The sequence below is a fragment of the Lytechinus variegatus genome, chromosome 17 (genome assembly GCF_018143015.1).
Source record: "Lytechinus variegatus isolate NC3 chromosome 17, Lvar_3.0, whole genome shotgun sequence".
Taxonomy (NCBI): domain Eukaryota; kingdom Metazoa; phylum Echinodermata; class Echinoidea; order Temnopleuroida; family Toxopneustidae; genus Lytechinus; species Lytechinus variegatus.
In genome coordinates this window covers 27,916,441-27,931,402 of record NC_054756.1, presented here as the reverse complement: position 1 = coordinate 27,931,402, position 14,962 = coordinate 27,916,441, and the positions used below count along the sequence as shown (strand labels likewise).

General features: G+C 35.5%; 1 protein-coding gene across 1 annotated transcript; it reads right to left on the bottom strand.

The window, feature by feature from the left end:
- Nucleotides 1-456: 456 nt before the first annotated feature.
- Nucleotides 457-12,611, bottom strand: LOC121430610 (ryncolin-4-like). Its single transcript, XM_041627928.1, has 4 exons — nucleotides 12,364-12,611; nucleotides 1,876-2,021; nucleotides 882-1,146; nucleotides 457-743 (listed from the first exon to the last, which is right to left on the bottom strand). Exons 1-4 carry the CDS (start codon nucleotides 12,434-12,436, stop codon nucleotides 457-459), a joined length of 771 nt encoding a protein of 256 aa, XP_041483862.1. The 5' UTR covers nucleotides 12,437-12,611.
- Nucleotides 12,612-14,962: the final 2,351 nt, after the last annotated feature.

Below are 14,962 nucleotides of genomic sequence, written 5' to 3'. Positions count from 1 at the left end.
GATTGTATAAGTATTTGAAGGACCCACCTTATAGCCTAATTCTAAGTTTTCTACTATTATTTAAAAAAATAATTTGCAATTGTAAAGGTGTTGACCAATTTTACTGAATAGCTATAATATCAACCTCAGCCATGTTAAAAGCAAGTTTACAGACTTGCAACGTCCCACAATGGCACGCTGGGGTACCCTTTTTACTTTCAACCATTTCCTCCCTCGATTTGTTTAATCTTTCTTCTTTTTCAATTGTATTCATTGTGTGGAAATTATTTTTTCAATGTTAATAGTGCCGTATATACACAGGCCATAAGGCGTCCGTTGAAAGTGTTTATACTGTGCCATATTTCTTTGACACTTCCGATGGTTCTCATATTCTTCCTTGTCCCCTCACTTTTTCCATCATTGAGTCCCAATACCCCCCCTCAAAAAATATATTTAAAAACTAAGGAATACAATTCATTACAAACCTCTGAGATAATTCGTCGGACGAATTTTCATCTCTGTTTTCCTGAGGGTGTAGGGAAGGCCTCCTCCAGTGGCCCAATCATACCATACCACACCGTGGGAGGTTTTTTCTGCTGACCTTTTCTCCCCATACTGACCGTTCAGGTTAGCATAATGGCAGGCATGGTACCACCAACCCCCTTTGTAGCGATCGGCACAGTTTTCCCACTCATGCGGGCTAATGTCGTTGTCCCTGTCTCGTGTACTGAAAGGACGACCAGCATGGTACGACAGACAGTCTCCTGCATTGAATTGAAAAATTCATTTTATGAAAATAGGGTATCAATGAGATGACGATGGTGAGAAGGAAGAGGATGGGAAGGGAATCTTTTCAAGTAGAGAACTACTTCTAATGAATATGCATTTCAAGTGGTATGTACCTGCGTTTCCAGCGAAGTTGTCAACTCTTGAGAGTTCGTAATTTGTGGTCTCGTTCGCGACACTGAAATTGCTGTAGGTTGCAAAGCTCTTCTGTCCGTCGAAATCCTCGAGATCTATCCTTAGTTCGTACGTCTTTTGTCTAGAGAGAAAGTGGATCTTGTCGTTGCCGAGCCAGTGCTCCGAAGAGACGTTTCCAAAACCGCTTTTGTAGTCGGCCCAGTACCGGTAGAAGTCGACGGAACCATCCATTCTCCGCTGGATGACCTAAAGCATGGACAGATGTAGAGAGATAGAGAGAAGAAGGAAATGATAGAAACATGGGGTGGTTACAGTGAAAGAAAGAGAGAGGCTTGTGCACGTTGGACTTTATCAGGTTAAAGGCATGGTCACACCGCCCGAGTGTTGTTGGAACGGTTGTGGAGCGGAGAGAAAAAGAAATCATCACCGCTCGCTACCGTTTACCATTTTCGATTTCGATTGTTGTTTTTTTGTTTTCGATTTTTGTTTTCGTTTTTCCCCCAATTTTGAGAGCGCGGAAATTCGACCCTCTTTCCCTATCGCTCTACCAACGCTCGGGCGGTGTGACCAGGCCTTTACATTCAACGTTTGTTTGCCCATTCTAAAGTAATTGCTGCCTATTTTTAACATTACTGGAGAATATACTTTCTGCAATGGGTAAAATACTGCCCGAAAATTGGTTCGACACATAATTACCCTCGTGCTGGTTAATTTTGTTTTTATAGTGTAAGCAGTTACCGATTTCGATGCTCAAAGTTTTTGGAGGAATTACTTCCTGCCGGTAGCCATTTACCTTACCTGCAGCACAAGTTGGGTAATTGTTTTGCTGAATCGAACCCACGTCTCTCAGATTGAAAGATGAGAGTCTTAACCACTAAACCACGACGCCACCGTATTATAAGTTATTATAAGTTATTATTTTGTCCCATTATAAGTTATTATTCTTTGCTAGAAGTCCAGTAATATCATACTCACTGTCCAGCCTCCATTTTCCGTTTCCATATCACAGTAAACGGTGATGGGAATAGCATCATCTCCATCGGGGTAAATGAGATAAACTCCGTTAGGACTGGACCGTCCAACGATCTTAATATCGGCGCAGTCACGGGGGCGGCCAGGGCCTGATCATAGAACACAATGACATGATGGGATTAGAAGATGGGCCTGTACTTGTTATAGCCCGCGTTCAAAATATATCAATCGAAAGATCTACTTTCTACTTATTATTATTATTATCATTATTTTTCTATTTGGCGTCTCCTGTGCCTGGGAGGCGAAAAGCGAACTGAATCGCTAAAAAATCAGTGAACGATAGAATGTATATATATATATATATATATATATATATATATATATATCGGAATAAAAAAAATACATGTTGCCGATTACTAACAGTGAGTTTCTTCATCCTTAATTGCATCATGACATGACCGTATGCAGTTGGAGGGGATGACAGTCAGTGGCGTATAGATGGGGGTGGTCGGGGCTCTTCCCCCCCAAAAAAAACACTACCAAGAGAAAGAAAAGTAAAAATGAAAGAGAGTATCGGGTGAAAAACGATATAATTTCCTGAATATCAAGTCAAAATGTATCACAGAATCAGATTTATAAAATAAAAATGTCAACAGTTTTGCTTGCTCGCTTTGCTTTTTCGCAACATTTCATAAATTTTTACATGATATGCTTTGTCTAGCTCTTTCGATTTTTTTTTGGGGGGGGGCTCATTACGCCACTGATATCAGTTGTTCGCAAATTAGATGAATATAAATAATGTTCATAAAAGATTTTCACAAGAATAGTGTGCAAGGTTTACAGGCGTATGCTGAAAAAAAGCACTATCGTAGAAGTCAATACAAGTAATTTCCCCCAAAGCAAGCAAAGTTTGAATTTTAAACTTCCGATTCTGGTTACTGGTACTTGAGCGCTGCTTCTATTTCGATAGACCACCATTAACTTCTTTACAAAATCCTTCCGCTTTCCGCTGTCACCGGCAATGCCATCTATCCCTAAAAAAATGCAAATCTTCCTTCAACATCATGAACATTGTCGCAATGAATTTCAAATTAAGCCTATCTTACAAGTTCCCGGATAGGGACTTGAGGGTGTATGTGCTTATTTAACCCCCCCCCCGAAAATACATACTGTAAAAACTGTGGTGTTAAAACTGACACCAATTGGTGTTAATAGAGGACCACACCCTAAGGTGTTAAAATAACACCCTAGAGATTTAACATAACACTAAAGAGTGTAAATGTAACAACCATAGGTGTTGTAATAACACCTATAGGTGTAAAACTAACACCACCAATTTAACACCGGTGTAAAATAACTGGTGTGGTCCTCTATGTACACCGGTCAACACCACAGTTTTTGCTGTGCATAATATAAATATTAAGAAAATGAATGAATGAAGACTAAATGGATGAATGAATAGATAAATGAATAAGTGAATACTGAAATAAATAACCTTTTTTTTTATAAATAAGCAATAATAAAAAGTAATCAACTACATCTATCTAGAGCCTATATTGCATGTTCACAAACAAGCAAAACAAACATAGGCCTGCGTCATTTTTTCCTGTCTTGGTAATGTCATTATACAGTGCGAATAAAAAAATCGGGACAGATTTGAATAGTCTATTAAATTTTTGTTTCAAATTATGATCGCTATATTTTGGTGTCAAAATGTGCTCTGGAGTCTTATCCCTCAAATGCCATTAAAATAATTTTGTTTCGTTCATGCTTGTGCGAACACGGAATGTTTTTGTCTGGGGTTAAAAAGGAGGCTTGCGCCAAATTGGCATAAAATGATAAATATGATGGTCGGACTTCTTGCTAATCAGCAGACTTCCTTTTCAGACACGTGTAGCATATGGTGCACGAGCTTTCTCTTTGCCTCAGCACCTTCTCTCTGGAATAATTTGCCGTTAAATTTAAGAATTATACAATCACTGGAGACCTTCAAATCTAAACTGAAATCTTATCTTATCTAACAGTATTAGTTATTGGCACTTTGACACTCATCCAAATTTTCTCATTCTTTCTTTTCTCATGCGCCTCGGAATATACATGTAATATTTCTAGATAGATGGCGCTATATAAATGCCTATTATTATTATTATTTCATTAACTTCCCATAATTTTCGAATTATACGGTCAAATTTCATTTCCAAATCTACCTCGAATAGTTCTGTTGTTGTTCCTTTCAATATGTTCTTTTTTAGCCTTGAATATTCCTTCTTTAGGCAAGAACATTTTTTTAAACCAAAGTATGGGAGAGTGTTTTTTTTTCAAATCCTTTCATTGTGTGCTACAAAGGTTACGGCGACTTTCAACAGTGGCATACTGATGGGTGGGGGCTCGGGGTGCTCCCCCCCCCCCCCCAAAAAAAAATCATGACCAAGAAAAAAAAGTGGAAAGGAAAATAACAGAAAACATAGAAAATGAAATATGATATCCTTTTCTGAATATTATGTCAAAATCTCAAAATATGATATTTTGATTAAAAAGTGTAAATTTCTGCTTGCTCGCTTCACAACTTTTTAATACATTTTACCCGATCTGCCATTTCTTGCTCCTTCAAACTTGACTCAATACACACACCATTGCCATTGAAACACATGAATCCATTCCTGATTTTCCTGTCAAGTACTTGGTGAAGGGTTCAATAACCCCTTGAAAATAGGATTCCTGCCTTTTATAGGCACCATAACACAATTTGTTTCACATAACAATTTTAAAGGTACCATAATATGATTTGTTTCACATAATAAAAGGATTTGAATAATTACAAATTCTCCCAATTAATAATGCAACGCTTCTTACTTGGGTTGACAAAAAAATCTTCTTTTCTTACTTATGGAGGAAAATTCAAAGGTAAAAGAAGTTTAAGTGGAAAAAATTAATTCAAGTAAATAAATAAATTTGTAAATGAAATTTGACAGCATAATTCGAAAATCATGGCAAACATGGCAAAGATAATGAAAAAATCAAGAGGAAGTCTGCTGATTAGCAAGAAGTCTGATCATCAAATTTCTCATTTCTGCCATTTTGGCGCAAGCCTCTTTTTGAACCCCCGACATAAACGTCCCGTGTTCGCTCAAGCATGAACAATTTTTTTTTTAAATGGCATTTCAAAGATAAGATCTCAGAGCATCTATTGACATCAAAATATTGATATAATACTTTGAAACAATTTTTTTAGAGACTTTTCAAAACTGTCTCGCTTTTTATACGCACTGTATATAATGCTCATATCTTTTTATACAGTTACATCACCGAGCTAGTGATACAAGCCTAATGTCTTCTTCATTATCTACATAATGGATGTTTTTAATGTTTGAATATATTGATCTGATATTCTGAAAATACTGAATATATGGAATAACAATACTATGATTGTCCGAATCCAGGATAGTTTCTAAGAGAAAATACAAAATTAAATCAAAACAATATAAAGTAACAAAAAATAAATTAATTAAGTATTGATAACCTTTAAAAATTGATATCACAGATGGGAAACAACTATGATAAATAAGTTTCCACTTTATGTTTGAAATAGCAGATACATGTATATAGATTCACTAAATAACAAAATGCCAAAGGAAGGTATAGACTTAGATGAATAGTATTTGCTATAAATGTATATTGGTTTATATATGCTATGATTTTTTTAATAAACACATTAAGTTGAAATGTGGAACAGCCAGTATTCATCTATGTATGCATACAATCTCATGTAAAAAGAAGAAGAAAATTTACTTTTATTTCAGTACATTGATGTATTTATTGTATCATTCACTCAAACAGCACAGACCACAGATTATTTGCATCAGATATACGCATGGCATGTGGTGATACAATTCGTAAGACATGAAACTTTAACAGACAGATTGTACAATGAATAATATTCAAACATTAAAAACATCCAATATGTAGATAGTGAAGTAGACATAGGCTTGTGAAATTAGAAAAAGTTGAATAAATAATGATATCATACCGTGTATAAAGAGAGTAGTCATTTTCAAGTTTGACAATTTGGAAATAGAATGATGATATAATTATATTAATACGAGAGAAAAAAACAAGTTGTGACATTGAAAATGTCCTAGTTAAACGTAAAGAATATTTTTTAAATTATATTCAGAACGAAATGGAAATAAAATACATGATTCCATTTATTAACTTTACACAGTTATTGCAGTCATTAAGCATAATTTTAAGTACTTGAGCTAGTATGTCCGCATAATCATGATAATTGGACGAGCAATTGAGTGGAGAAATTATAGTTTTTTACAGAGTCAAGATATTTTCTATTTTTCAAGAATAAGATTTTCTCCCTTGTGTATTCACTTGATAAACACTGTAAACATGGTAAACATTTCAGGAATATTAATACGGAAAGAGCATTCACATGACTGTCAAATGAGAAGAGATCAATATTATAATGTGCATTAAGCGAGAACATAAGAAATAGGTATATTCATTATTCCTACATTGTATTTACCTTTGTTGTGTTTAACAGTTGTAAATTCCCGGTCACACACTAGATATCTTTTTTTTAGGAACGAATGGCGGAAAAGAATGCTATTTCATAAAATAAGGGCAAGTTTCAAGCTCTTTACAGATTTTACGTTCTTATGTAAGAAATGGATTTCGTAGGAGACCCCATGGGAAAGTCCTACTCTCGTTAGCTATGTGTTATGTAGGGAAACGCAGTGCGAGTCTCTTGTCTTGTTCAGGTGTTGTTTTGGTATCGTCTGATATGTTATATGTCTTGTTTTGTCTTGTATGTTTTTTTTAAAATATCCCTCCGACGGCTTTTATATGGGTTATGCTATATGTTTCGATCTATGAATAGTAAGTTGAAAATTATCTCCGTAAATTGCAGGGGTCTGGGAAACTTGCAGAAAAGAAAAGATGTATTGAACTATCTTAAAAGTAAAAATGCTGATATTTGTTGTTTATTAGATACGCATTTCGTGCCTGAGATAGAGGCTATAGTTGAACTTGATTGGGGTGGTTCATGTTTTTTTTGGGCAAACAAATCCTCTAATGCTAGGGGTGTCGTGATATTATTTGATATCAAAAATCAATGCGAAGTGAAACATGCATTATATGACAAAAATGGTAATTATGCTTCTTTAAGCCTTTGTATTGGACAATTAGAATTTTCTTTGATTTCACTTTATGCCCCAAACATACCAATTACTCACTCCTCGGTCAACAACTCCAGGAAGTAAATAGCCATCAATACCTAGGAATACATATAGAAAACAACCTAAAATGGGATAAGCAGTCACAACAGGCAACTGCCAAAGGTACAAAGGCTTTAAACTTCATCAGAAGGAACTTCTATCACTGCTCTAAAACAGTGAAGGAACGTCTATACCACACACTTGTTAGACCCCACCTAGAATATGCTTCGATAGCATGGCACCCAGGCACAGTCAAGAACACCAAATTATTGGAAATGGTTCAGAGACGAGCCGCCCGGTTCGTCACAGGGAACTACACACAGGGATCCAGTGTTACAAACATAATGACAACACTTGGCTGGATGTCTCTTGAGGAAAGGAGGCGAAATCACCGAATCATCAACTTATATAAGATTATCCATGGAGAAACTCAACTTGACTTAAATAAATATGCCACGAGAAAAATAACAAGATTAAGAAGATCCCATGATGAACTGTATGACGTCACTTCAAAGTTCATCACAACTACCCAACTGGCTAATTCCTTCTTCCCTGAAGCAATCTCCCACTGGAATAATCTCACAGCGGATATGGTATCCTCCAAAAGCACTGACATACTTAAAGCAAAACTAAACATGCAAAACCAGCAACAAAGCAAAACAGAGTAATAATACTCCCACTCTCGTCAGCCCTGAGTTACCCTTCCTGGTGGAGGACTTCAGGGAATGGAACTACAAGGTACAAGGTAAACGAGCATTGTCCCAGATAAAAAAAATAGAGAAAATTACACTACACCTAAACGATCCTATTGTAATTATGTGCGGAGACTGGACTTTATTCCAGGATCTTGATTTGGATTCATATAATTACGTGAGATTAAATAATAAAAACTCACATCACAGAGTTACAGAAATGAAAAATGATTTTAACTTACTTGATCCATGGCGATCTGTTAATCCAGATTTAAAACGGTACACTTGGAGACAACCTAATCCTTTGAGACAAGGTCGTTTGGATTTTTCTTGATATTGAATCAGTTACTTTCTTTGGTTTCAAGGTGTCAGATTCATAATAGCTATAGATCTGATCATTCAGTTATTAGTTTAGAACTGAAATTAGATAGTGGCCGATGTCGTAACAGATTTTGGAAATTCAGCAGTATACTTCTAAATGATGAGGAATATGTAAAATATGTAAAAATCATAAGAGATAAAATAAAAGAATGAATTATATTGACAAGAATGAACACAATGAGGCTAGGTTTGAGGATATCAAAAAGAAATCTTGCAAATTTATTGTAAGCGACCAGGTATTTTTTGAAACTATGTTAATGGAATTACGAGGATGTACGATCAAATATGAAACACACAAGAAAAGGGTGATTGATAAAACAGAAATGGACTTAGAAAATGATATAAAACAACCGGAAATTAACTTAAATTTGGTTGGTGATAAGGATAACATATAAGAACAGATTGTCTCGTTAAAAGAAGATTTGGAATCTATAAGAAGAGAAAAGAGGAAAGAGTTATATTACAAGAATTAAAATATGAGAAAAACCCTATAAATATTTATTTAACCTTGTGGAAAAAAGGAAGACAAGAAACCCAAGGAGCTTCCTCCTTGGAAAAACAAATTATTCAACTGCTTGATAAAAATAGTGATATGTTATACACGGATTAGGAAATAAAACGAGAAGTTCTCATGTTTTACGAAGAACTTTGCGGTTTTCAACAAGTGTCAGATTTCCATGATATTTTACAAGAACTAAAAGAAATCGAACATAATCCAGTTTTAGACGAAAAAAAAAAATGATAGGAGAGATCTCTTTCGAAGAAATTAGTAAGGCAATTAATACTTTGAAGACGGGGAAATCATCCGGTCAAGATGGGTTTACTGCAGAATTTTATAAGTTTTTAATGCAAGATATTGGAATTTACTTATTAAGAAGTTTGAACTCAGCATTTGCTTGTGGAAACTTATCAAACTATCAAAATTTAGGAATAATAACTTTGTTCCCGAAGGGGAATATCTTTACTTAATGTCCAATATAAGATTCTTTCCCATTGTATTTCGAATAGAATAAAACCGTTGTTAGAAAAAAATATGCACAACGATCAAAAAGGTTTTCTCGCATTATTCATGATATGATTTCCTACACGGAAAATAATAACTATTTTGTTATACTGTGTGCAGAGATCTTAGGAATGTTATTAAGAATATCTCAGTTATTGATAAAAAATAATATAACCTATTGCAATATGCAGATGACACCGTTTTGTTTCTCGATAGTAAGGAAAGTTTGCAAAATGCACTATAGACCTTCTAGACATGTTCTCGAAATATTCTGGTTTAAAGGTTAACATGGCTTAAACGCAAATATTGTGTATTGGTCTCTGAAAAAAACTATTCAGATTGATTTGTTAAAAGAAAATTATAACTTGATTAAATTGTGTAATAGATGGCTTGTCAATGGCTTTCCGATGGACATCAGAGATATGAACAATTACTTTAAAATGATGTTTCGATGTACAACTTATACTACAATAAGGTACTTTCATTACTGACTACTAAATAAGATATTCTATTTGAATAAGGGTCTTGTAAAGATGAAAATAACTGTAGATGCAAAATGCTCTTTTTGTGGAAGGGAAGAAGAAAACGCTGTACATTTTTTTATCAATGTCATGTGGTAAATCTTATCTGGGAACGATTTACAGACTGCTTATACAATTTAACAAGCTTTAGAGCAAATCTTTCTGCTGTAATAATTTGTATGGTTTCACAGAAAAAAAAAGAAACGATGCTTTAAATCGTTTAATAATTTGGACGAAACAACAAGTATACTCTGCTCGTGTGGAAAAGACCATACATAATTTTGAGAAAATTAATTAAAATTAATTAGTTAATATAGAAGAAAATATTACAAAAATGAGAGGCAAATTAGTATTATGGAAAACAAAACACATACATTTGATAAAAAATAGGTAAATTTCGAAAGAATTCTTGTCATTTCCGGACCTTCATATGTATTTCCGTTTCATGTAAACATGTTTTCATGATGAATGTGCAGTGTGTTTCGGATGAGAGGTGATCAACTATTGTTGGAGGGGCCTCGTTCCGTGCTCATTTGTTCTTTGCTGCTGCATGTGTCGGCGGCGGAACGGATGGGTGCAGGGCATGGCCATTCTAGGATCGGGTGCCTTTTGTTTGAAACGCCCAAAATTATGCTATGTGTGTATGATATGCTTGGTACTATAACAATAATATCATTGTTAAAATGTTTATGCAAATATATCCCCTATCAATGTGTGAATTACATTTTAGATTTTCGTCTATTTCGACCCCAAGATATTTCATAGTTTTGACTTGTTAAACTGGCTAATCATCAATGAATAAGCGAAGTTCATCGATGGATCTATTTTTGAGTAACATGACTTTTGCCTTATCAACAATTGTAAGATGATTGGTGTCATACCACTTTTTTATTTTATTTAAATTATTTTGCATATCAATATTTATTGTTGTTATATTTAGCCCAATATTATATATGACAACATGTATATATACAAATATGTTACCTGTGGAAATTACTATTATTATTATTATTTGTTTGGCGTCACTTGTGCCTGGGAGGCGAAAAGCGAACGGAATCGACCCGCAGGTCTCTCCTCCCGATATAACTGATTGGGGGGGGGGGGGGGGGAATGCAGGTGGACCACTACACCGGGGTTTCAACCTACTCTCATACAAACAGTGCAGTGGGTTCTTAACGTGCAACGGTGGTGACTCTCCTCTACACGGGGCCTCCGGGGTCCTATCCGAGGGACGGAGTGTTTTCCATTGTAACATAGCCTGCGCGCATCTATGAAACATATTTTATATTTTGTCTTCTCCATTTTAGACCCTTTCCCCTTATGTATAGGAGTCGTTTTAGAAATCTTTCAATCGTCGGGGACTGACCCATGTGAAAGACTCAGATTAAATAGTCTATATAAAGATTTATAGATATAAGGGGCAGCTAGTCTTAAGAGCATTGAGTCAAAATCAAGAATATCTAAATTACTGGAAGATGAAAGTTGACGGAGTAATTTGAGGACCTCATCAGGTTGAATATCATTTCATTTATTGGTTTCTGCAACACTTTTTTCATAAACACATTAACAAAGAAAATACAATAATAATATACGTATAACTGACAAACAAGACATTGAACATAATTGCATTTCCTACAAATCGATTTTTGAAAGGTTGCAGGGGTTGCCACTATAAGCTAAGCTTGATTGCGTGGCAACCCCAGAAACAATGATAATTATTATTCATCCTACATATCTTAACGTAAGGGTGCAGGTGCATAATGGCCAGAGAGGGGACGCTTGGTCCTCATAATGTATGTTTTATTTTGATTCTTGGTTGTTTTTTTCTGTTTTTGAAATCATGTGTTTTGTAGAATATTGAGAAAGAACAATTTTCCATTTATCTTTGTGAATATTTATTCAATAATAATGATTTAATACGTTTTTTGAAAGAAAAAATGAATCTGAACTGTTTCAATGAATTTGGCAATGTATTCCATATGTCAGGCCCATTATGCATGTTAAAGTGTTTTATGTGCTAATAGTGTTCTAGGATTGGCCATATTTGGTCCGAATTCATTGAGAATATTCTCAGAATATTCTCAATAAATTCGGACCAAATATGGCCTGGTTCGGATGGATTAGGAACCTACTCGTCTCTAATTCGGGGAGCTCCCCGAATCAGAAGCAAATCGGTTTGGAACAGGTCCGGAATCACGGCTGAATTTCCAAGAATTGACTTCCCAGACAACACCAAATGCCTCCCAGAATCCAATCGAGTTCAATCCAAATACATCCAAAATGTGGCCGAATGAAATTTGGCGTGGCCACACTCATGACACTCGGGAGTGTTTTGGAGGGTATTCGGCTGTTTTTTATGGATTCACAGCGGATTCGGTTACGATGTAACCCAGGCTTGACAGAGGCTTGCAGCACAATACCTTCAATTTTACTTTAGGAGAAATAAACAATAATATAACTTCACTACATATTTAATGTATTCCAATCAGCCCCGTTACCAAAATGACTGTAGGAAAATCAAATAAAGAAAGATAAAGTCAACTACTTTTGTATGAGAATGGTTAGTGTCATTTATAGGTCACTACAGCCAATATCTGGACAAAAAATACTCAAACATGAGCAATAACTTTTAACAACAATGAATTTATATCAATCGACCATTAACTTACTGCCATTTTGAGCCACTGTGGCACCCGCCATGAGGAGGAGAATTAATATCTCAGCACACCCGTGATTACCCATGTCAAACTTTCAGGATATATGATGGACCTTTGAAGGCAAACGTCAACGTGCGAATGATGCTTAAAATGAATTTGTCTTTTATACACACTGTTCTTGACATTGAAAGTAACGTTTATGAACAAGGAAGTGTTCGTTAATATATTACCTAAACATAGCACAAAAGTAAGTACTCCTTTTCAAGGAAAACGATTTGTGAACCGACTACCATATACCAGTAGCGTAATGTGGCAAAAAAATTGAGGGGTCCTGTCTAGTCGTAGATTGTCGAGCAAGTTTTATAAAAGGAAACGTGAGAGCAAAAATCTGACCTTTTTGATACAAAAAGTTTCATTGGTGATAGATTTTAACATGATATTCAAGAGAATAATTTTGCAGCCATTTTCATTTCCCTTTGTCCAATTTATCTTGGTCATGACTTTTATTCATTTATTTTAATTTTTTATTTATTTATTCATTTATTTATTATTATTATTATCTTTTTTTTTTTTTGGGGGGGGGGGTGCACCACAAGTTATCGCCCCTGCACAAATTGTGGTTCACGTGCTGGTCTAAAATTTTAAAGAAATTCAAAAAAGAAGCCTAGAACCACAAATTGTCGCCCACTACACAAATTGTCTTCAACCACCAGTGCGGTGTGTATTGTATGTGCGTCAGGGTGTGTGTCGTTGTTTGTGGTAAGGTGTTGTGCGTTGTTTTAGAGGTGCGTGTAGTTGTGTTTGCAAGTAATAATAATAATAATAATATAGGCATATTTACCCAGGGTAGCCACTTCAGTTTCGAAAAATGTTCTACCAGCGGGCAGTGCTATTATTATTTCCTCGGCTTTAGCTGAGCTGCATATACAGGCGCTCAAGCATTCAAGGAATTTCTTCCTGCCGGGTACCCATTCACCTCACCTGGGTTGAGTGCAGCACCATGTGGATGAGTTTCTTGCTGAAGTATGTGTGTGTGGGGGTGCGTGTGTGTGTGTGTGTATAAGTTTGAAGTATTATTATCAGAATTTTATTATTGTTATTATTATTATTATTATTTTTTTTTTTTTGGGGGGGGGGGTTATATCGACTTGGTCTAGCAGTAGCAGTTGGTCAAACTCTATGATCATGTAATACCATATGCGAGCTAAACCCATTTGCTCTTGTAACAGTTTGGTCTAAATTCCACTTGGTCTAATGTATAGGACTTGGCCAAGTGTTATTGGTCAGTATAATTGCCGAATCGTCGAATAGCCAAATGGTCTAATCACCTTTTCGTCTAAATCCCGAATAAACATTTCCAGTCTGCTACAGGAATTGACCAAGTAGTGTTAGACCAATTATATATTAGACCAGATGGAAATTAGACGGAATGGTAAATAGGCGAAATGACAATTAGACCAAATGATAAACCTGTTGTAGACGAAATGGAATTAGACCATGTATAGGATGAGGCTAAACGGTCATTAGTCAAATCGGATTTAGACCAACTGGCAATGGAGAGAACAGCAGCAGAGCCCGTGGAAAATTTGATTTTTATCCACTTGGTCAAACAACAGTTGGACTAATTCTCCGTTTGTCTAATAACACATGGGCCTAACCCATTTGGTCTACTAACAATCTGGTCTATTTGGTCTAATTTGCAATAGGTCTAATACATACTTTGTCTAATTCTCACTTGGTCTAATGACCGATTCGTCCAATAGCCAAATGGTCTAAGTGCATTTGCAACTCTACGTGACCTATTTTGTTTGTTTCTTTGTTAAATGTTAAAGGAGACACACGAAGAAAATTTCACGAAAGTGATGATTATAGACAAATTATATATGGATGGAAAGGTATTGTCTTTTTATACACAAATATGTCACTAAAAAGTCTTATAGATGTCGTGGAAATGCAAGAAATGAAATTATTAGACACCCTTCTCAGCCCCCCAGACCGACAATCACGCAGCCGAAAACGGTCGAGAATTATGACGTCACACAATCGACGTGCTCATCATCTCTCTGTGCATCATGCACTGAATCACCTTACTGACCTGTTCAATATCTTCCGAATTTACCGTTTTCTTCATGTATATGTGATATTCAATTTCTGTTTTCGACAACTTCAGACCAAACGTGATTCAAAACTGTGTTCCTTTGCCCGTTTTTATTGAATTGTGGACTGTAAAGACCAATTTTGTCCACTGCAGTCGTCATTGTGTTGCTCCACTCCAGTCAGTGAGTGAGTGAGTCGCTGCCCAAATAATATAAGTAGAGAATCTAATCAAGAACTTGAAAATCAAAAGCAGCAATTAAGAAGTAAGATTTAATAAATACAGGACTGAATAGAATCTCACATGAAAATAAAAAGAGAAAAAAGAGCTGATAGGAATGGGGAAGGAACATAATTAAAAAAAAAAATCCAGAACCAAAAAAAAAATCAAAGAGTTTCGAATCAGGATCCCCGCACTCATAAAAAAACCTGCGTGCGTACAGATTTGTCCACAGACCATGTTATTATATGGACAATGTTCATAACAATATATGAACAAAGTGCGTTCGCTGCAGTT